The sequence below is a fragment of the Takifugu rubripes genome, chromosome 16 (genome assembly GCF_901000725.2).
Source record: "Takifugu rubripes chromosome 16, fTakRub1.2, whole genome shotgun sequence".
Lineage (NCBI taxonomy): Eukaryota > Metazoa > Chordata > Actinopteri > Tetraodontiformes > Tetraodontidae > Takifugu > Takifugu rubripes.
Window position 1 is genome coordinate 9104268 of NC_042300.1, and position 24292 is coordinate 9128559.

Consider the following 24292-nt stretch of genomic DNA (forward strand, 5'->3'; position numbering starts at 1 on the left):
GCTGGGCGGGGGCACTAGCTTCCTCCAGCTGCTTCCAAACACAAGCTAACATATGCTAACCACGAGTCAGCAACTTGGCTTTAACAACTAAAGCTAATTTTCAAATCGTTCCCTCAAACATTGAAATTTGCTCAATTTCAGGGATAGAAAAATAAGATTAAATCGTTGTAACATGAGCAACAGAAGGCGGAACTGAAACTACTTAAACTTTCTAAAGAGCCCTCATAAGTTCTTCTGCTTTTCTTTTTTATAGAAGAGCACTGTAGTTATTTTGGATATCAATAATTCAGAGAACCAAAGTGTTGAGCAGTCTTAATCACATTTGGCCAGAGGCCTTCTTCAGTTGAAACTTCCTAGAATCTGCACTTATCATAAATGAGCCCAACTTTGGAAAGTTTAAGTCAGATTTAAATCCCCTTCATGACTCGGTCCTGAAAAGATGAGGACTACAAACACACACACACACACACACACACACACACACAGGTAAGCCACCAGCCGCCCCTCCCCCACTGCAGCACGGCGCCCCTGTGGTCTGCATACTTTAATAACTCAACTCACATGGTGCAAAACTCCGGGGAAAGCGACGAATACTTAATTACATCCATCCAGACTGGGGCCGGGATGTCACTGGCTCCTCCCGTCAGCTAATCTGTACAAGGGTGAGTGACTGTAGGCCTCCTCTGTTCCTGCACACCCACTGAATTCCCCAGTTTGTCTTAATTACAGGTAGATCTGGCAGATCAGAACACAGACATGAAGGGGGGGAACACCTGTCCGAGGCCCGGTGTGGTTACGCTGCATCGGGTCTTCAATTGGGATTCAATCAGTTAAATGTTGGGTTTGTAGGAATCTGCTGTAGGAGCCTGAAGCTACATCACTTCCTGGATGTCTTCAAAGCGCGGTTTAAGTATAATTCTGTGGCGGTGAAGGTTTGAAAATAAAACGGTTTCAGATGAGCTTCGGGTCAAAACAACCAGAACAATTACTGTCAAACATTTCTACCATAAAGAGAAGAATCTGGGATTAGCCGTGCGGCTAGCACGGAGAGGCTAAAGCAGGAACAGAGAGAAGAAGATGGAGGAGCAGAAGAGACTCAAGCCAAACTTGATTATGGAAAGTTTCAGCCTCACCAGGTATCTCTCCTCATCCTTCATCCCCGGCGTCCGAATCAGGTGGTTCTGCTCCCCCCTCCAGTCCCCGAAGCGCCGGAAGAAGTAGTTGGAGAGGAAGCGGCTGATGGGGTCCCGGATGATGTTGATGTAGACGGGCTGCTCTATCCTGAACCTGCCCGAGTCATTGGGAAAACAAAGGTCAGAGCTGCAGCCGCCGTCCCACAACTGCGCGGCGGCGGCGGCGGCGGCGCTGCTCACCTGGTGAAGTTCAGGAAGTGGACGTGCCGCGTGTAGAGGAACGGCTGGGGGATCCCGCTGATGTTCCTCATGAGATCCACCTGGAGAAGCCAAAAGAAATCAGCTTCAGCAGCCGTTGGGTCAATTAGTGCCATCGGCTCTTTCACGAAATCTTAAAAAAGGTTTCCTCGGTTACTAAAATATTCCACTTAAATACCGAACAACGAGCAAACTTGAGGTTTAAAACAGTTTCCAGCCATTTCTCTCATGAAACCCTCGATTAATGAGCAACGAAGAACAAAAACGTATTTCAAAAGACTAAAAAAATCCCAGTTTCCCCCCCAAGGACCCAGATTGAGACTCTTAAACGGCGGGCCAAGAGCTGCAGCTCCCGCAGGCCGACGCCGGTCATGTGACCTCTCGTATCTGCGACACATGCTGTCGCCAGACACTTGTGCGAGGCTTCGACCCCCCTAATCCTATTCCCCAGCATTCTTTGCAAGTCGGGTAAACACGCAGATGTCAAGCAGACGTGATCCCTCACTGGCTTCCTGTCAGAAAACGGGAGTAAAATGGCGAGCTGGCGGCTCCGGAGCGGAAGGGAGCGCGTGATGTCATCTCCTTAAACGGGACGCAGCATCAAGAGCAGTCACTGATCAGGAGCGGCATATTTTAATGTCAGATCGGATCAGAACGCAATCAAGGATCCTTCCTTCCGGTGAGGAGCCACATGTGTAGGAAAGAAGAATAAACAAGTCCAGATGCTTGTGGTTGAGTTTGAAATCTCGGTTTTACTGCAAAGTACATTTATTACAAATATTTAGGAGCCTGTTTGTCCTTTCTGGGCTGCTGTAGAAACACGGCGGAGCGACATGGTGATCGGGATCTCTTACTCAGACAGAATGGAGCTTTAAATCCTCACAGATCTCGACAGCGTTTCCTCTTAAACGGTTTGATTTCCAATCAGTTACAGGAGATTCGAAAAAGAAGAAAAAAAACAAATTACTGACTTAATCTGGAATCAAACCGGACAAAACCCTGCTGGCGTATTCCCAGGAGCAAAATTCCCAACGACCACGGGGGGCAGCGTGCATATTAACTAGCGTGTGACGCACGAGGTGAACGAATCTGTGCGATGATCCAAAATGCTGCCGCGACGTGCAATAACCCGCTGAATGGGTGCACGTGGCCACCTGAAGCTCAGGGCACGTTCCCGCCACCAGCCGGGACAGGGACCGGATCTGGCGGGACGCCGCAGTCACACTTTGAGCGCGGATGGAACCGAACCGACTGTTTTTAGTGTGGTGAGCGTCGCCGCGCTGCTGTTTGCATAGCAACCGTGTTTTGTACAGTGTGCTCGTTTATGGGCGCAGAACGGACCTCATCTGAGGAACTCTGTACATTTCCACTCACCCCCCCCCCCCGCTGAAGTTTAGTTAGCTCACTTCTATTGATTTCACCAATGAGTTCTGCCTGGATTCATCAATTTCAGTGCTTCCATGCTCTCACGCACACACATACACACACACACACACACACACTCAGCTCCAACATATCCTGGTTATTCAAGAATTTGTTGGTTAGTCAGTATTTGGTATGTTTCTCTGTATGTGTGTGTGTGTGTGTGTGTGTGTGTGTTCCATGACCCGACACGCCACTCCTCTGTCTGACCAGTAACAACCCCCCCCCCCCCCCCCCCCGTTCTCCAAAATCCCCCTCCCCCGGCGTTACAGTGAGATGCAAGAAAAGCGAAGGTCGCGCTGAGATTCCTCACATACCTGCAGACTCTTGCCCCCCCCCCGCCACCCCCTCCTTCCTGTGCCCCTCTGGCGTGCATGCAGGGCTCATCGGGGGAAAAGCAGCGAGGGCCAGAAACCACAGAGAGGCCAGACTAATGGAGCTCCGTCCCATTTTAGAAATGAAAAGGACGAACAAGGAGGAATCAACCCACAGCGCACAGAACGCTTCAGTAAAGGCTCCAGAATGAAGATGGAAGAGGAAAGAGGAAGAAATGTGACTCTGGAATAACAATTTGTCCTCCGCCCGTGCGCCTCAGCTGCCTGACACACACGTTTCTGCTCCGGTTGATGCTTCTGATAAAAGCACACAGCGATGTGGATTATTAAAGGAACTCCAGATCATTGCGAGATGTTTTCTCCCTCCCTCCGAGGACAGAGGGGTCAGTGTGTGTCTTAAATCTGCTGCACAGCTCCCGGTGAATAATACACCTTCACTTCTGGTGGCCCACGCACGTGAATCATTGCCAAACATCCAGCTGGAACGCAGTTCCAAAACTGCAGCCATGAAGCCCCGACCACAACTGATGAGCGGAGCATCTAACTACAGGGTGCACACACACACACACACACACACACACATGCACACACGTTCACATTTCTATCTGACATAGGTATGATACCTCAGCCAGCTCCCTACACTAACCATAACCATCTGCACTAACAGCCAACCCTAACTAACTCAATTCTAACCTCAACCTTAAAAACACATCTCAACAGTCCTTTAAAATTGTGGGGACCAGCCAAAATGTCCTCACTTTGCTAGCAGAATGAGAATGAGTATTTTGGTGCCCAATATGTACCAAATACAAGAACACACACACACACACACACACACACACACACACACACACACACACACACGGGGGCCCTGAGTTCAGCAATAACGGCAGTAATGAACCATTCCTCACGTGTTTACAACAGAAGCCGACTGCGACATGAACGAATCATCGCTGTCACACGCGCCGTCCTCTCGTGTTATTTAATAAGATATTTTACACCAATCTGGGACTTGCAGGAATGTTGGGTGTCGCCTCGCCCCGGTTTGCGTCAAGTCTATTTCGATGGAGTTATTGCGCATATTTTCTGGTAAGAAACTGCCCCAGATATGACTCATACACATTTTCAATTGGAACCCCCCCCCCCACCCCACACACACACACATACACACACTCTGAATATCTGCCAACTGTGGTTTTAAAAGCAAAAGCAGTTTTTCGTAACAGGAAGTTTCAGCGAGCAATAAAGCAAACTATCTGCGCGTCATTTTTCCGTGCAGCAGGTGAAACACGAACGCACCACCAGCGCTGATATTCATTTGATCTTTTATCTCCGTCCCTCCATCGCAACCTGCTGGAGATATTAACTAACAGATATTCATGTGCAGAGGGTCCCAGGTTTATCTCCTGGGTGGTTCTTGAGGGCACAGACGCTGGCCGGGGCGCTGCGGTTCTGCCTCAGTTCACTCTGACTGATGTGCCGAGTGTGAACGCGCGTACGTGACGGGCCTGCTGACGGGCTCGGGCCCCGTGGGGCAGCTGCTGCAGCAGGACGGAGAGCCCGAGGTCTGTGGATCGATCCCATGACCAGACTTCTGCCTCCCTCATGGCTCGCCGAACCCTCTGCAGAACCACCTTTGACCCCATTCGGTTACCAGGCAACCACGTGACTGAACTGCCATGCGGCTCTCACCTGTTCATGTTTGGTGAGGCGCGTTTTATTGTGGATGTCTGAGGAGACCAGGTTGAACTGATGCTTCTCTGCCAGCAGCCGCAGCAGGATGACCACCGTCCGGCTGCCGCACTTCCCCACGCGGTTATAAACCACCTGGCTGGGGAACGGCAGCACCTGCAGACACAGGACAGAAACAGCTTTAATGCTCGTGTTTATCTAACCACGGATGGATTCATGGAGCGTGTGCGAGGGAAGTTTAAAAGCTAAAGGGTGGAAAATATCTGATTTATGGAGGGAGAGAAAAATGAGAAGCCTGGAGACAAAAAGAAGAGCAGTTATTGGAAATTTAATTAAGCTCTGACCCTCTTACCTCTTCTCTGAACTTTAACCTCAAACCTTCTCACCCCTAAGGACACACACACACACACACACACACACACACACACACACACACACACACACACACACACACACACACACACACACACTACATGTCTCGCCAATTAATCCGGTAGCTCACCAATGACAGGAGGGTATGCATACTTTCTCTTTGAAGAACAAAGCCAGTTACAGTGGAGGAAGTGGAGGCCGCCCTGCACGCCGAGCATCAAACTCACACAGCAGGAGGCCTGAAAGAATGCGCTAATCTGACAATTATCCCCGAGGGTCTGAAAGGTTCAGAAGAAGGCCCTTAAGAATGACGGCCAGAGGAGAGGAGAAAGAGGGCCAGTGAGGAGAGAAAGGCACAACGAGAGCGTCACCATTAAAGCCACAACCCCCGTTCACTTGAAAAGAAAACTTGAATAAAAAGTGAGGAAAAACAAATGACACAAAATGATCTTTAATCTTGTCTGAAGGGAATTTCGTTGGAGCCCACACAGGTGTCACGCCTCCATCAGTCCTTCACATTGTTCCTTTTCCTGGAAGCCAAACGGACGTCACCAGTGATTGAACTGGTGTGCGGTCAGGAGTCGGCACGTGCGCCCCAGGATGAAGGAGGGTGGCTCCCAGACACCCATTCAAGTTCTACTCCATGTGTTAAATGATTGAAAAAACCCGAAATGTCACTCAATAAATCTGCATAGTTACACTAGAATTCAGAATTCTGTATACGCCGCTATGAATAACAAACAAAAGTGGTGTTTTTTGGAGGAGGGGGTGGGAACTGGAGATGATTTTGGACAACTTTCAGCGGTCCTCCTGATTTTCCAGACGCTTCTCAGCTCAGACGGTTGCTTTGCAGGACACCGACTGCCTGTCTGCCGGCTGACGTCGGTGCGCGGCCTCAACAATCTGGTGCCGAGTATTAGAATCGCTGCTCTGGCTCTGAGCTCTCAGACGCTTCTGGTCTTCTTATCACCTCAAGTACGGTTTCGTTCGAATGAGAGAAGCGTTCAGCCTCTGCCAGCTGGGACGCCTGTTGAGTCTGCGGTGTAGAGAACAGTTACATAAGAGAGTTTCTGGCCGGGCCTGCATCAACAACTCTTTGAGGGGACCCTTATCCCGCACCTTTTCCCTCTCTTCCCAACCTCTTCTTTTTTATGGCTCACCCACGCGCGCCTGCACCCAACTCTCAGGACACCTTGCCGTTTTTAGATACTGGTTCAGTTGAAATTATGGCTCTGCCGGCCAGGCCACCCACCTCTGCTGAGAAAAGAACATGGCCACTCCGCCGTCGACCACATGACAGGGCCGTGAAGGCACGTTCTGGTTGGACGACCATCCATCTGCCTGTCAAAGGGCTGCTAACCTGCTATTCCTGCACTTGATAGACAACAATTTGGATTCTCAGCATTTCCCACGATTGATGATCTACACATTCATCTCCATGCTCACCCTTAGGGGGAGGGAAGGGGGGGCGGGTCTGGCTCTGAGTAAACAGCAAAACATCCACCAGACTCTGTGGATGTGAGTTAGGATAAATTGATGCTCATTTACAGAAAAGAATGGGAAAGCCAGCCGGCATGTGCTCAGTAGAACCCATTAATCACTATTGGTAACTGCCAAAACGCTGCTTTTGCCTCTAAATTCTGTTGAAATTTACCTACATAGAGTAAAAATGAGGATGCAATACCTAAATAATAACCAAAAATGATGGATGTTATTGTTTTTATTATTGCAGTTTGTCATATTTGCCACCTAAAATGTCACTTTACAAAATCTAAAATGTGCAAGTTCTTAGCTTTTCACTTCTGATTTCAATCTTTGTGACCTTCATTGAAATTCAGTAATAAGGATTAAAATCTAAAATCTGAATATGGAGGCATTATAAATAACATAAGAACTAATATGATTTCATTGGAATTTCCACATGAATTCCAGCGTTCACGTTCCAGAATGTAAATACCCGAAATAATCCCAAGATGCCTGAGGACGGACTGAATGGATATACTCTGCCTCCAAAAAGAAAATATGGAAACTATTTGCAAATGTGGCCAACGTAAATTCCAACTTTCCTTGGATCTGGACCGACTCAACCACGTCTCAGCTCTGCTAAATTCTAGCGCCACATTTACAGAAATGTAGAAAAAAAGCCGAGGAATGGAGCGACAATGAGGTGGCGCCTGATAAAAGGAGGACATAATGAACAAGGAGCAGGCGGAGGAAGAAAGAAGTTGGCAGGAAAAAAGAGGGAGCAGAGAGGAGAGACAGTCCTGCAGCTGGACGAACACAAGGCCTCTGTGTCTGCACTGTACATGTGTGTGTGTGTGTGTGTGTGTGTGTGTGCGTGTGTGTGTGTGTGTGTGTGTGACAGAGAGAGAGAGAGTGTGTTCAGAGAGTTCAGAGTGTTTACTGTTGCACAGAGGCAGACTCACTCTTGGTACAGGGGGTCCGTGGTCGTCCCGATACGTGGATTCACCTGCAAAGACAGAGCAGTCACGTGACCTCTCAGCTAAGAAGACATTCAGGACAGTTTAAAATAGCGCTGCATCGTCTGCGTAGAAGTGTTATTTCTCCACCACCTTCAAAACGGTGTACAGAAGAACTTTTGCATCAGGCCTGCGAATGTTGCACAGAGCTGTGATTTTATTCACCGCACCAACAGCCGCGCTCATTCAAGAGCATCTGTGCATTTCACACCACACACACACACACACACACACACACACGGGGGACTGAATCTACAGTTAACTCTTAAAACCAGATTAATTTCAGGAAATGTTTCCTGTCACCTTCATCTCAGGGCAAAGACCATGACAAGCAAGAACAGAGAAGCCAACACCTCGCTGACACGACACGGGGACGACCGGCTGTGCCACAACAAGGCGGAGTCTTCAACGTTGCACAGAGCAGATGAATATTTGCAGAGGAAGAGGTTGATGCTCGTGATAGAAACCTCAAAAAGCAAACGTGGAAGCCTCAGAGGAGTCAAACAGATTTCCTCTCACCATCACCAGCTTCCTGCAAAGTCGTGATGTATTCGTAATTTCCTGGAACCAAATAAAGACAAAGCACCACAAGAATTTCCAGAGGTCCCTTGAAGAGCAGATTTAAAGAAATGCCCCCGAACCGTACAAATCTACGCCACTTTCATCAGACGAAACATGGCTCAGATGCACAGATTACAGAGTTTGGCACACAGATCACCACATCAATCCCCGGGAATGGTGCAGGAGGCACATGTTTGTTGTTACTCTGATCTCTCCGAGGTCGTAGCAGGAAAAGGATTCAGGAAGGTCAGCATCTCCTCTCATTTGCCATCAATTTGATCACACCCCCAACAGCCCCCCTGAATTGAGAGCCGCTCCATAATGGACTGTACTCATCAACCCCGGTCTCTTCTGATCGGTCTCTTCTGAGCCTGCAGAGGATTTAAAGGGAGATCTAATAATCATCAAAACATCAGCAAATGCAGAAAAACACGTTCTTCCTTTGTTCTTTGTTGACATCATTTGTTGCTAATCTATTACAGCTCGAGTAATTGAGGGCATCAGGAGGAGATGTGAAACTTCCAGAAGATCATTCAGAGGATTACGGGGAGGTTGGGAAGTTCTGCTCCATGTAGCGGCAGCAACAGCAATCTCAGTGACAGCAGACACAACAAAGTCTCCACGTGTCCGAGATGCGTAGACTCGTAGCTAAATGGCTAATTGGATTAACAAAACACAAGATCCGTGGACATTCCTGTGTCTGAGTGGAGCCTCACAATCACGAGTGTGTCTGATCAATACTGCAGGACAGACGAATAGAAGGTGGAACAATAGTTACGTTTATCTCATTTAGAGGTTGAATTTGCACTGTTTTGTGATGTAATGTCTGCCAAAACTCATTCCATTGAACCTTTATAAGTCGTCAGTCCCTGAAAACCACAATTGTTTCAGTCGCTGGAATTTTTCGTTGGCATTGGCCCGCTCCCGGAATGCTACAGTAAATGTGGGAATTTCATAAATGTGTATTTTGAGCTGGGATCGGCTCATTTGCTTCGCAAAACTGGCGACCAGCCTTAGTAGAACTTGGGAGAGAACGCGTCCCAGAATAGGATACGAGGTGGGAGCTGAAAAGCCAAACAGGAAAGGCAGCGGAGAACCCAGCCAAGAGGGCTCGGCTGGAGTCGAGATGCGCTCCTTCCGAAGTTAGAGCTTTAATTTAATCTGTCAAGAAATGTCAGACTTACATAATTTCTGAAGCAGCTGCTTCAAACACAGTGAAACTGAAGCACATATGGTTAAAGTCTTCACTAAACATTTGCTCCATATTAGAGAGAAAACCATGCCTGCTGGCTTCCTATATGGTTTTCTAAGCGCGTTTGTGTGTGGTCAACCGAATCTTTCATTTGGAGTGTGGGAGTGGCCCCTCCATTAAGACCCATCGCTGGAACCGTCCTCCCTAATTACAGAAGGGAGTTAAAGGAAGGGTCAGGGTCTCCACCCACTAAGCCCTGTTCCACATCACCCTCCAATAGCTCTAGAATCAACAAGCTCAGGCTGATTGGGGATATAAATAGAGGAAACTGTGCCGCCGCCATGTTGTTGCAGGTGCACGGATGATAAAACACCGTGGGGAGGCTTACTGCACCCTTCAAATTTTGGTTAAATGTAAAAGATGCCTGTAAAAACATAGGCAAATGCACTCAGGGATGGGCAGGGATGTATGTTGGAAACACCACATTGTGGCGGTGCAACCAAAATGGTGTAGGAATGGAAAGGAATTACAAAAAATAGTCCAACCACTTAGATGGGGGGACTTTACACTCGAGTCCCTCGGTGACCTCAGCACAGTGGTCATGTCAGGGATTTGTGCTCATTATCATGGAAAAGTAGCAGGTGACAGAGTTCATATGGTAGCCAGCTCAACATCACTGCGACTAAATAAGTTTAGAACCTCAGGAGTTGCAGGACACAAGCCTGAAATCCAACCCCAACCCTAACGAACCACCTTCAGGTCCAGCTCATTGTCCAGAAGGCTGAATATTGACACTTTTCCTAACTGGCTGGCTGTGACAGTCGGTCAGTTTGTTTTTTCCTCTAGAAATGCGTAAATTAAAACACTTTCCAAACACTTTCATCACGGTGCAGCGCCGGCTAATGTTGCTATTGCAAGTTGCTGCAACAATGAGGAGAAATCCTGTGTCACCATGGACAGGATGAGACCCATTCTTCCTCTTCAGAGGGCGCCTGTGCACTCTATCTCTTCTGCGCTTGTGAACAAGAGGGCACGACGCTGGATTAAGAAACCTGACTGACTTGTAGTTTTCCCGATACGCCAACGTCATCCCTTTAAAGTGAGGCACTGAGCATGAACATAAACAGTATTCGATGCTTCGTCTCGTCACACGCTCCAGAACCCCGGTAAACACGCCTCACATCAAAACAGAAGTATTTTTGATCCTGGTTTAGGTGTGCCCTAATCTTCCATATCAACAACAGTAGAAGCTTATCTTGGGCAGCCAAGTCATTACATCCAAGCCGTGAAAACAATTGCTCATGCAACCACAGCTGATGACATCTGGGCTCATGGACGCAAGCGAAACAAAAACAAGACGTGTTGCCGCAGTCTATTGAGTAGCTCTTTAGTTGTCTCCAGACTTTGATCAATTAGAAACAGTGTGAGGTAACAAACTGCAGAGGTTGTTTTCAGGAAGCAACGTGTTTATCAGAAAGGAGCTAATTACAGTAGCATCTTGGTGTTTTCGTTTGCCAAGGTCCTGCGGTGCACATCAGCAGCTGAAGCTAACACGCATCCCGGCACGTGCTCAAGCCTTCGCCAGAAAACAACAGTGAAAATACCAACCCAAAAAAAGGCTGTGTTGTTTTACGTCGAGCCTTTAATCACGGCGGCGGGAAGGCCGCGAAAACGACAAACAACGTCCACGCCCTTGTTTTTGGTGGCGGCGGCTCGGCTGCGGGGGGTGAGGTGGTCACACACAAACCTGGACATGCGCTCCTACCTGGCATTCTTCTCAACAACAAATGATTCCACGCAGTGTGTCTCGGTTCTCGTAGCAACGTCTGGAAGTGTTGCGCTTACCAACGTCTGGAATCTGGGAATGCTGGAGTTTGTTCTAACACAGTTGCAGCGCAGTGAACTCTGAGTACATCGGCAAGACTTGCATACCGCAGGAAACACACACGTGAATTATATTTGGGAGAAGGCCTGATTCGAGGATTCAGACAGCGCGCCACACTGCGAGGAACACACTCGTTAGCCTTTGTGTGGGTTCAATCACAGTTCTTGAGTCTTCTCACTGCAAAAGTAGGAAGAACTTGGCATTCACACTGGAAACAAGTGCTAGCTTACTCACATTTCTCACAAAGCTAATCTGCTATTAGCTTCAAACGTCAAAACAATCTCCCAACAAATCCGAATGGCATAACTAATTGCACGAATGCCTGCGGCAGGTTCGTGACGACGGCTGCGGCCGCTGGAGAAGAACTGAACGGAACGGCAACAACAGAGTTAAAACAGAACCATGATACGAAGGAGGGATCAGAAATCAAGAGTGAATAACAGGAGTGGAATTCCTTTGGGTTTCATCATGTGACTGAGGACCCAGTTTCAGGGAAAACAGCTGCCGTCGTCTACGGCAAAGTAAGGAAATGATAATAAAAAAGGTTGGAGGGGAGAACTTGACAGCCAGGGGAAGAGCAGGAAGGAAAGAGGAACTCTTTTTTTTAATTAAATCAGTGGTGTTGAGCAGAGAAGATGAATGATGCTGGCTAAAGCTCACTTCATGACTTAAACACCTCTCCAGCAATGACGTCATGATTCGCTCTGAAATATTCGCACAGGCCTCAAAAAGGTGTTACGGCCCCCGTGTTGACGTGTGATCATGAGCTATGGCAGATATTTTACAGTGTGCAGGCTTCATGCATGTGCATGTGCCAGCCACGTGTGAGCAACCATGAGTGACGATCACCGCTGCTTCCAACTGCGTTGGCTGGTCCACGAACGCCCCACTGGCCCAAAAGTTCTGCCGTGTTTGCTTCAAATTTAATGCAGCAGCCACGCTTCATCAGAAGCGAGTGCGCCAGGGACGGCAAACAAAGTTCAAAAGGAGGTGCTAGGTAGCGGAAGCTTTAATAGCTTCCTGGATAGCCTTGTCAATTTCCACAGGGAGAAGGAAAGAGGAGGATGGGTGACCACAAACCTCTGAAGTGTGTTATTTCTGTCACCGAGCCCAACAATGGACCTTTATGGGACCGTCAAAAGGTCCATCAGTGAGATTTGGATCCGTTCCACAAGCTCTGTGTCATAAAAGATTAAAAAAATCTATCCATTTTTTTAATGGTGTTTGCCAATCTCAGGGGCGTGTGCCACCACTGGCACGCATCCACACAGACACTGGCCGGGTTTATTCCATTTCCAGTGACAGGGCATCGGGTTTTGGACTGTATTATGATCAGGGGTATCCAGGGTCCTGTGGTGTTCGCTAACGTGCCTAGCTTACAGGTTCTGGCTACATTTACTTTGTGTGTGTAACTGTAGACGGCTGATTAAACTGTAACTCAGCCTTGAAAGCAAAATCAATATGGAGCCATGCACAAGCAGCAGATCAGAGGAAAGTGGGAAAGCAGCTCTCACAACAAACTTTATTATTCCCAGAGACCATAAACAGGCTCGTGCGGTGAGGCAAAGCAGCCAGGAAGCACGCACCAAGCTAAGACCCATCACACCTAAATACCAGAGTTCCGCTTTAATGAATCTACCTTAATTCACCTCATTCATCATCATTATAACTACATCAGGATTTTGTTTTTCTTACCTAATTAGCTGCTCTGGAAGAATTAAAAATCTTCCCAACTTTGACTCACACTTCGCAGTTACGGACGCTGCAGCTGGAATTTCTGAATTCACACATGCATGAGTGTGTGGCGCGCCTGTAGACTCAGCCGTTAGGCCGCACACTTTCAGGCTCTTAATGGTCTTAATAGTCTTTTCTCTCCAGGATCCTAATCTTTATGTTTGAATGCGACCGAACCAACGTGTGTCTCCAGTGGACCAGCTTTTTTCACATCACACACACACACACACGCACACACGCACACACACACATACACACACACACACACACCCTTATAGTTTCTTTCCCCAACCTTCATCGAGGTGCCGAATAAAGTGTTTTTCTGCCATGTGTCTGGCACATGTTGGTCACTGCGACCCATCGGGACGAGGAAGAAAACAAAGAGGAGGGAGCAGGATCAGCTGGGATCAGCTAAGATACACAAAAAAAAGCCACATTTTTTGCGACAACGTCGCTGCAGCAAACATTTGTCAGCCAGCGCGTGCGGGAAGATCAACCACATGGCGACAAACAACAGATGGCAACTCGCACTTCCAACACGAGTGACAGAATATTTATAGATGGAGGAAAATCAGTCTGCATGACAACAGTGACGCTCACTTAAACAACAGTCCGTGATTAAAAATCCCATTTAACACTGTGACCAAACAGCCGTAATCACGTCTAAACACATGTTAACAACATAACCCAACAGAACAGGGGTATTGTGGTATGACGGGGTAATTCTATTTTCCAGAAGCTGATAAAAACTGAAAGCAAGAGCACATTTTTTGGGGAAAAAGACTCTGAGTCGCTGGTTTTGACAGGTTTGCAGCGAGCTGTGCAACATTTCTCCCTCTTAGACTTTATTGTCCAGCTCTTCTCTGGTTTTCACACCCAAACCACGAGCAACGACGAAGAAGCTGCACTCGTTATGGCTCATTAACAGCCTAATTGTCTTTATGAATTTGGTTTCCCCTGCGGTGGGGCGACTGCAGCCGGGCCGCCGATCCAGGCGCACACTGCAACCCTGTGCTCTCCCTCCCACACACTCTCTCTTTCTTCCACACACAGACACACACACACACATGTGGAGCTGGGGTCCACTTGCACGCAACGCAGAGGCAAATACCCTCGGCATCCAAGCGCCATGGCTGTTGATTCATGCTAATTTTGGGGCAGGCAGAGCGCAGCGCTGTTGAGGTGAGGGGAACTCTCTCACCCCTGACCGGCCTCTCCTGGTAAGGCGGGCACGTCTTCAAGCCCAACGCTGCCCTCACTCGCGCATGGAACGGTGGCAAAAATATCCCTCTTTCATTCATATGCTGTGTCCAGTGGGCCGGGCCTGGCCGGGCTTCTGTTCAGGGCTGCTATTAGGGCTGCTTGATTCTGGCAGGATTCACAATAATTGTGGTCAATACTGAAAACATATTTAATGTAATTACTGAACGACTTTGCAATTTTCTTTCAAACGAAGAATTTCACTGAACATTAATTTTTTCCCCCCCGGAGATGCTGATTGATGGTTTGTGGTCGGCCTGCACAGTGTTCCACCTGTACCAACCTTCCACTCATACTTTCCACTCCTGCTGGTCCATTTATCTTCATATAGGATCTAAGCTAGGTGTAGCTTTTTAGTTAGAGCTCAAACCAAGCGCAGGAAGGGCAGGTGAAGGAGACGAAAGCCAATAAAGAGGATAAAAACATCAGAACATCAGGTGATGGAGGAGATAATCCAGACTGCTGCTGAACTCCTGTGGTGGATTTTCATCTCTACGCTGCTGGAAAAGCTACAATTTCTTAGGGAGGGAAAGCAAGTTTAGGCCCCTCGGCCCCTGTATTTAGACCAACGCGACCGTCCTTTTACTCTGTAAAAATAGAAGTCGTGATTCTGGGTCTGTTTTAACGTTCCATCCAATACCAGAGTGCGCGATTTGTGCCGTGACATCAACGAACACTGACCGAAATCCTGTTCAGGTTTCAAAACTGTGACCTCAAAAGCCAAGCTGAAAAAACACGACTGCGAGTTGGTTTCTAATACTGGAAACGATTTGCAAAAACGATTCTCTGAATTTTGGTGTTTACGAAGATGTTAGCAAAATTTCCTTTCACGTTGTCGGCAGAGCTATGAATAAAAATAGATTTTGAAAAAAAAAAAAAACCTTGGCAAGTTTCCACTGAAAATTACCCGGGGACAAGATGTTTCCCTCAACTGTTGCACCACATCCAACTGCTCCAACAGGAGGAACAAGAGGTGGCCGTCGCATGGCTGCTCCTCGTTTTTAATAACACTGTCAAACCAAACGTGCACGATCAGCACAAGAATGTGGTGCGGGACGCCTTTGAGTATGTAATGGAAGCGTGTGCCGGGATTAGAGACACGGAGGCTCCAGTTGCCAGGACCACAGCGCCAACACGGCAGCGGTGCGGCCCTGCGCCAGGGTGTAACACACATCCACGGCAGCGCACAGCGAGGCATCTGTTCACCCAGAGGTTCCTGTCCAGGAAAGATTTAAGTGTGTGGAAGCTTTTTTTTTTTTTGTTGTTTTTTTTTTTGCAAATTTACAGGAGTGAGAACAGGAGAAATAACATAATAAACTGAGGTTAAAAGAGAAAAAAGGGATTTGGGTAGGAAAGAGGTGGAGAGAGGCTGGCAAACAATCAGGAGTGGAAAAGAGAGGAGTCAATTGTGGCGGGGGGGCACAGTCGGGGAGCGTTTCCAACTATTAGGCTGAGAATCTCTCATGAATTCTGACAGGAAAGTCCGACTGGTGACATTTGGGTCCAGACTGGGCTGGTACAACTGGGATTCAGATGAACTAATGCCAGAAAAAGAGGTTGAGAGGAGCCGTTGAGAGGAGGAGAAGATTAACTGACACCAGCGGGTGTAACCAGGGTTCTACTATGACCTCTGACCTCTCAGTATGGCCTGAACTTCTCTGTTGGGTCACAAAGTAAGGAGACACAAATATCCCAGCCCTTCATCTTCCCCTGAACTTTCTTCTCCTCGATGTCGGGACGCAGAGACACAGCCTGTAATGCTGTTAGCATCGTTGCTTTATGTTGTTTGTTAGCTTCCTTAGCATGTAACTGCGAGTCAGACAGGATCTTATGTAACGTCTGATTTACACCACTTGACTTTAAACCCTTTTTAAAGCAGGTTGGACAGTTGTTTGCATATTGGATTAAATCACTTGTTGCCTCTGGACCGTGTTATTTCCACATATTCCGTCCTGAATATTTGCGCAGGGTTACAACAACATTACAGCAGCACTCGTTCGGCTTCAGCCGCAACCTGGGAACAAACCCCAGGCAAAAAAACAATCCTTAGAACCAGGAGCGTGTCTGACAGGTGATGGCAGCGTGCGGATTTTAGCATCAGCCCTCTGGGACCTTTCTGAACTGACACCAGCGATGACGCAATAGCGAGCGAGCGCAGAGAGGACAGGAGGAAAGGAGGGAAGGAAAGGGAGCACATTCTGTGACAGATGTGTGATATTTGGCCCAGATGAGGTTTGCTTTCCACAGGAGACGACCACATTCCATCGGAACGTTTCAAAAACGCTTTGTGGACCGTCCACTACTGCGGATCGCAGTCGCCACACGAGCCGTTGAAGCCTTTGGACAGTCGTGAGGGAACACCAGATTGTCTCCATTACCGACGATGAAACATTCACTAGCGTTACTAACGCAGAGCACGGAAGACCAAACTGCTCAGACCTGCCCCCAAAACGATGCGTTTAAATCTGTCTGGCAGTTTGCCCGTGGACCAACTGAATTCGGCGTCATTTGTCCAAACATGGATCAGAGAATCAAGCTAGGCTACACCTGTGGTTACTGTGCTAAGAGCCACTGAGCGACAGCAGTAAAGACCTGCTGCACGAGGCTGTTTAGACAGAAGCTGGGAGGGACGAGGCCACATCGCAGTAGCTCCCCTCTTTATTTAGCTTGGCCTTGGAGCCGCATTCTTCATGTCTGGTTCGTTTCTCGTAAAATACCTGCATCAGAAAACAAATTAGACTGCTTTGTCACTACTTTTGGTCCGTTTCAGCAAACAAGTCTGTGTAAAAACAGATCCTAATTTGGCTACGCTCCAACAACAACGATGAAGTGGCATTTCCTCGAAAGGGTGGTATCAGAGCTAGCGGGATTGGGCGGAACGTTTGGGTTTTATATACCAAAACGTTGCAAAAACCTGTGAGACAACATGGAGGCAGCATTTTTGCTTTCTAAATCCCCAGATCTTGGAGGCCAAACATCTGCCGCTCGTGTCCATATGTGTGAGCTTTGTGGGGGAACGAATTGACCGCATCGGGGATCTCGGGTTGGTGTAATAAATCAGTGTTGACTCAGCCCTGCTGTCAGATATCCACCCATGAAACAAGTTGCAACAAACTCTCAGAACACATCCAAGAAGGTCCCACGGCTGCACCTAATAAACTCTCCCACCATTGGCTTATTTTAGTAGCAACGTCTGCTGAAGCTTCGCTCGCTTCCCTGACTTCCGATTCCGATAACTTTGCTCATTTAGTGCTGGTAGCAAGCTTAAAATCAGCGCTACCCCCGCTGACGGCAGCCAGAACCAGCCCATTGACCCAGTGGGATCAGCACGGCCACTTTAAAACTACAACAGACGGCCTCCTTTTCTACAAAAAGCCACCAAAAAGAGAAAAAAAAATGTCAGCTCCGCCGAACTTCTGCAATATAAAAGTTTTAAAGATCAAGAACATTTCCTCAAACCAGCACGCTGCGGTTTTAACAACATGGGCGGGGCGACGCGGCTCTAACTGGCCTGCTGTATATTTAAGGATGCCATTTAAACTTCTGTGAACATTTCACTGCCGCAGAATGAGGCTAACAGGCAGAGTCCACCGTCCTAAAGTAGCATGAAGGTCCTCGAAGACGGTGCGTTCGGGGGCGACGTGTTTCTGAGCGGATCAAAAGTTGCATCTCTACTCTGGCAACGAGTCGGAGCTACTGCCTGATAACAAGCATATTCTAATGGAAGGAGCGGAAGCAAGAGCCGGACATGTTTGGAATTCTGTGGCTGTAAACACAGAATGTACAAAGTTCCAAAGAAACAGTGCAAAAACGTGCAAAACGACCGGTAGAAATGAGGAAGATCTGATGTTCACTTTTTTTTTTTTTAACTAAAGAGGACCTCTACTTATCTCCACGCTCGTCTCTTAAATTATGGGATGTACATTGTCGTTTGAGCACCAGCATCAGGGTACCACCCAGTGGCCGCGGGCTCGGAGCCACACGCCCACTTACGCGCCGCCACATGAGCCGACATAAAAGCCACCACAGCCAGTCATCATCAGCGTCTTGGCACTGGCGGGTTTTCTAAAAACAAACCAACATCTGATCTCGTGCGTTTTCCTGATAATCCGCCGGACAAGAGAGCCGGAGTAAAAAGGCTTTAGCCATATTTAACACAACGGTTTACTTTACGAAGGAAACCTGCAACAAGTTGACTTTACAGGCTTGAAATGCCATTTTTTTTAGCTAATTGTCACCTGTGAGCTAGAGAGAACACGGTCATTAGGTCATCACACCATTGGGGGGAAAAAATGAGAAATTAGCAGGGTTACACACCAAATACACCAAACTCAGTCTGATAACACTGCAGACTAGCGCCACCTACTAGCCCACTAAGCTACTTCATTTGGCTTGATCCTTAGTAGCGTGTAAATATAAAACCTCAGATATCAAATGTTTATCTGAGCTTAAAAAATTGAGGGGAAACAGGTGGCCTAGTTGTATTCAAACAGGAAATGAGAATGAAAATGTATGGAAGCGCCTCAATTCGTTCCTCTTAGCATGTACAAACAAACCACATGACTAAGTTTGTAGCGCTAGTTTTACAATTTTGACTAGCAGAAAACTTTCAGGCCGAAGATTGAAAATATCCGGAAACATCTCTCCGGTCACCTGAGCTGTCTGTTGTCGTTATCGCTGAAAGAGCATTATAAACAGTTGCACAACACATTAGCAAAGTCACAAACCACTGCCTGCAAATGTGTCTGGGACACCTCTCGGGTTATTAGCGTCGTTGCCCTGGGTGCTTCGGAAAGCATTTACAGCGTAGCGGCAGGTATGTTTTTCTTCACCTCCTCTGGTTTCATGTGGTAACAACAAATGAGCTAATGAAGGATAATTGCCCTGTGTTGTTTTAGTGTTTGCCCGTCTCTCTGGAGAGGGCAACAACACAGCGAGAGAGAGCGGTAATTGCTAACATTGTATCGCCGTTTCTGTTTTTAACAAGATACTGATCCTTTATAAAAGAAAAAGTCTCTTAAAATGAAACCATTGTGACCTTTGCTCACTCCCAAATAAAGGCGATATTTTTGCGTCACTTTATCGACCCATGAAAACCAGCTAAGCAGATAAAAGCCCCGCAGCTTCGGCTCAGTAGGGAGGGCAGCCAGAGGGCATCACCAGCCACGCGAGCGTTCTGGCGTTCAGACAGGATGCGACGCCACTTGGGCAGTCATTTCGGGGTCTTCTGGAGGTGATGCTAAGTTTCCCTTCACACGTTCATGACGACTGACAAACTGTGGGCATGATGGGGGGGGGGGGGGTAGCAGAACACAGGAAATGGGTCATGTCATCCTACCCTTCTGTCAGCTGGAGGTGTTGAAGCGAAATATGACCGTCCTCTTCCGTTAGATGGGAGATTAGCCCGGGTTCATGCTGATAGATATTAATGTGCCTGCTTTGGTGAGAAGTTAGCGCGCGGGCATAAAGCAAACTGTGGTCGGCGTGCGGGAATTTATTTCATAACTCTGGCAGCTAAGCAGGCAATGGTCTGATGTCTGCTATTTACTCTTTTTCTTTAACTTAATGGAACTTTGGTCCAGAACTCCCACTTGCTCAGCAGTACTTAGTTTAAATATGGTTAGCTTCATCAGATCCGTAAAGGTTTCGACGACAGCCGTCAGCCACCCTTCCTTTATTAACGTCAGAGTGGCGAGGTGCTTGTTGCTGTTGCCTTCAGAGGAATGAGACGGAAGCTTTACTTGCTGCAAGGGCAACAAACACGTCTGCAGTGTGAGCTACAAAGTGTGAGCCTTGACAAGGTTTATTTTATATTAGCACACGAACATGTAAGATTACAATAAGCGTAAGCGTCACATGATGAAACAAGCATGATATATACAAAAGGAGCATATGAGAAAATGGGGGATGGATGGTCGGGTTGTCTCCTGCTATCCCGAGGTGACAGAACATCGGTTAAAGCAGGTCACAGGTTTCTGGTCAGGAGTGATAATAAGTAGTTACAGCATTGCTATATGAACAGTTTAAACCTAACAGCAGTGGAACACACCCTGGACTGGCCACCACTCCATCGCAGGACACACACCATCACTCACCAGTAAGAGTCTCCAATCAGACCAGTAAAACAGGAGAAAACAAACGGGACATGCAAAGTCTACCTGAACGGCCCCAGAACCTGCTGCTGACGAATTCAGCGAATGAGGACAGCAGGCAAAATCCAAGGGAATGACAGTTCCACAGCAACTGACCTCGTACTCCGAGCGACACGTGCACTGGTCGCGTCTGAGGGTTCTAACAGACTGGTGGAGATAATAAAATGCTGCGGTCGTGTCGACACGTGAAGAGCTCAGCCAATAGGCGAGATTTCTGCTGATGTTGTAATCAAACGTGATCACACCCCGTTGCTAACGTCAGCCGTCAGACGGCCGCTAACAGCAGGCCAATCCAAAGGCCTCCCCTCCCTGCCCGTCGGGCAGCTTGATTTACAGAAATGTAGCTTAAAGTCGCGGTTTAACCTGTTGAGAAAAAAAATAAAATCCAGCTCCACTCCGTCTGTCGGCCTTCCCGGGATTCACCTCGGCAGGCTCAGCAGGTTTACTGCTCATATCTGTCAGCCTAAATCCACCGAGGAGAACAAATGTCAGAGGTTAAGAACAGCGACAGCAACTTTACTTTCCCACCCAGAATCACTTTTTTTTTTTTTTTAAATACCAACATCCTAGAGATGCTGTAAATCAGGCAGAAGGCGGAGTGGGGAGAGAATCAGCCTCCGAGGCTTCTGGGTCCACACATACCTGCCTGATCCCTCAGCCTGGAACTCCTCTGAAGCTGCCAGAGGTCCGATGTCACCGAGGGCGTTTGAGAAGTGAGAGCAAGAAAGTGAAAGTTGCCAAAAGATGCGATTCGAAAATGATAGCGGCCGGAACACGAGGCAGAAGTTTCCTCTTTTAGCATTTGGGAGCATTGCCTGCGAACCGGTTGACTTCGGATAAACGTTCCGAGCGTTCCGGACATTTTGCTGGAAATGTGGCGTTCCTCCCGGCACACCCGGTGTCAGCGGAGCGCCACTTTCCTCGAGTCTAAGGTCTTCGGTGGGTTTTCAGTTGTTCTTGGGCTCTATTTCCCACACCTGTGCTCCACACCTCCTCCACAGGTCGGGGAATTACACTGCTTTGACCTTTGACCTGGTTCCCATTTCTACTGTAGAGACCGGATGCTTATTCCTGCATTAGTCACCTCTGTTGCACAACATCCCAGCTGCGCAAATCAGAAAGAAGTTGAGTGAAGCAGACGAACCTCATGGCCACACGGCACCCTGACAGCCTTCCTCATATGCTCACAATCGATGACATTCCCGACGACACCGAAGTCAAGGAAGCCTCCGGCGCGACAAGGTCGGCGACACAGAGGGTCCATGAAGGTCGGCGATCTGCCGGGTGAAACCCTCCAACAACGCCCCCCCCCCCCCCCCCCCCCCCCGCTGACCCCAACAATCCGCGGTCTGTTCCCTCTACAGTACGACTACCGTGTGACAATCAGCCCACTTCTGCTGCCTTCAAGGACCCCAGCAGGAATCGTCCATTTCGTCCCAGCCAGGAGGAAAAAAGCCACAGCTGAATGTGAATAAATCGGCTGGTCACAGGATCCCGCTGGGACCGAACGTGACCGTTCAATCATCAAATACCGAAAAGACCAGGCAACACTGCACTTTTACACATTCGGTCTTGATCTGATCAATGTGAACTTGAAATGAAATAGCAAAAAGGCCAAATAAGCTCTGGGGAGCTGAGAGGTCGGCGTGAGGATGAAAGGTGTGTTAGAAACAGACTCTGCACATCAGGAGCCGTGTTTAGAGCTGGAAAATGGATGGAAACGAGCACATTTGCTCCTTTACGGCCCATTTCTCTTCCTGTTTTAGTAAATCTGATGCAGCTGTGATGTGACAGAAACAACAGTACAAATGTAAGTCCTCTCGTATTTGGATGTTACGATGCTCTTCTTCCTCCACGTCATCTTTAAATTGTTATATAAATATAATCAAATGCTCATTTTGACGCTTTGAATAAAACAAAATGAGTGTTGGTCCAGCTGCTGTCGGTGCCACCCCCACTTTTTGAACTGGGACCTTTTATATCACAGTCCAGCTTCTGATGTGTTTGTGTCAGTCTATCTAATAATACCCCATTAGTTACCCAGTCCCCCCCCCCCCAATTCAGATCAAAAGTGTCAGAGCAGAGTTTGACAGACTAGGGCCTGGGGGGGGGCTGATGGTGGTGGTGGTGGGGGTGGGGGTGGTGGAGGGGGGGGGGGTGGTGGAGGCCGCCTTAGACGCTGATTTATCTTTGAAGAACGAACCTCTGAACTGATGACACTTCCATTGACGTTGGACTGTTAAACGCCTTGACTGACTCTTGACTTGCACTCTGTGTGGCTGCTTCTTGAAGGTATGTGTGTGTGTGTGTGTGTGTGTGTGTGTGTGTGTGTCCACACGAAACCAATGTGACCCAAAGGATCAGCGGCTAACTTGGTGAGCGCCTCTCATTCTGTTCCAGATGTTTATCGCATCATAAAAGCTTCGAGTCATCAGAGAGAAAAAAGGTAGAACACAAGTTCCTTTCAACACCCCCCCCCCCCCCCCCCCCCCCCCCCCCCCCCCGCCCCCCCTCCAACCACACACCCACGCTGCACAGCACCACATTGATAAGAGATCAGCTCTGTTCGGAGCATCAGCAGATGCACGACCTCAGACTTTCCCTTCCAGAGGATCTCCGCTCATCTTGCCCGTCACAGCACGACAGCAACCAGCACCGATCTGCGTTTCAGTTCCAAACCCGCATGATTTTGACCTTATCTGCTGCAGAACCATCACGCTGAGGTCGAGACACCAGCAGACATTCAGCCGCGCGAACACTGCTGCGCCTTGTTCCGCCGGTGCCAAATGTGCGTAAAGAGCAGCGTGTCCGGAGCGCACCAGCTGCCGGGACAGTGACACTTTTAACAGCTCATCAGCCAATGTTGACACAAAAGGCCCCGTTTAATAAAGTCCGAACTGACGTGCACGTGGGCCAAAACGCAGCGCCTTCCCCGCGCTTTGGTCTGAGTCATGGTTCAGAACACGTGTTTCAGTCACCGCAACCGACAGATGACAACGAGATAAGGGGTGAGGTGAGCGGGGTCGGGAGGGGCCGCTGTGGCCCCATTCAGCCGTGAATGAGGAGCCTCATTAAATCCCGTGTGACTTTTGGCCTCTCATCACAGCTGGGACCCAAGTGTTTCATTAAAGGGTCTCTCTGACTGACGCGCGTCGGGATAGATGAAGTTCTTACCGAGGTACTGTCGGATGTCCAGCAAGATCCTTGGGGGTCCTCCGTTCAGCTGGTAAAAGAGAGAGCCGAAACAGAAGAGGAAGAGCGTAGCCATGCAGAAACCATAACCTCGCAGGGAAAGTCGCAGCGGCAGCGCAGAGAGGACGCTGCTCTTTCTGTTGTTTCGCTCTCGGATGTGATTCGGGATCTGGTTGTTGCAGTGAAGGGGACTGCCGCTGAAATTCTTCATCATCTACTCCTCACAAAGCGCCGTGGAAAGTCACCCATCCGCCTGAGAAAAGTGAAACTTGTCTTTCTGGGATCATTGGAGGCGGACGGAGACGCGCAGGCAGCCAGCTCCGCTCCGACACCTCGGCCACGGAGTTGTTTTTAGCGCACAGCCGCGTTCGCTGCCACTCGATCCTGCTCGCCTGCGCACGTCGGGCGACTGCTCTTTCCTTCCGTTCTAACAGCCGAGTTAAGGGTCCATCCTTCTGCTGCCGAGTCCTGTTTTTGGGTGTCAGATTACTGAACGTGGAAGAAGGAAAAAAGTTCCAGCTCACTCGAGAGTTGGCGGTCGGTCTCCGGTGCGTAAAACAGCGGCACCTTGCGTTCGGCACGGGATTAGACGGGATCTTTGGGTGAAATACAGGTAAAATACAG

At 48.5% G+C, this 24292-nt stretch overlaps 1 protein-coding gene across 2 annotated transcripts in view; it reads right to left on the reverse strand.

Moving 5' to 3' along the window:
* The window catches only part of usta (uronyl 2-sulfotransferase a), a 28462-nt gene extending 4178 nt beyond the window's left edge, over nt 1-24284 (reverse strand). Inside the window, exons 1-5 of one of the 2 annotated variants that reach the window (XM_003971749.3) lie at nt 23651-24284; nt 7639-7682; nt 4841-4996; nt 1374-1453; nt 1134-1287 (exon numbers count right to left, since the gene is read on the reverse strand). In XM_003971749.3, coding sequence (XP_003971798.3) covers nt 1134-1287; nt 1374-1453; nt 4841-4996; nt 7639-7682; nt 23651-23882 — 666 coding nt within the window. In that variant the 5' untranslated portion in view covers nt 23883-24284. The remainder of the gene's footprint in view (nt 1-1133; nt 1288-1373; nt 1454-4840; nt 4997-7638; nt 7683-23650) is intronic. The other variant, XM_029849980.1, reaches the window with a different exon arrangement.
* Between the last annotated feature and the right edge of the window lie 8 nt (nt 24285-24292).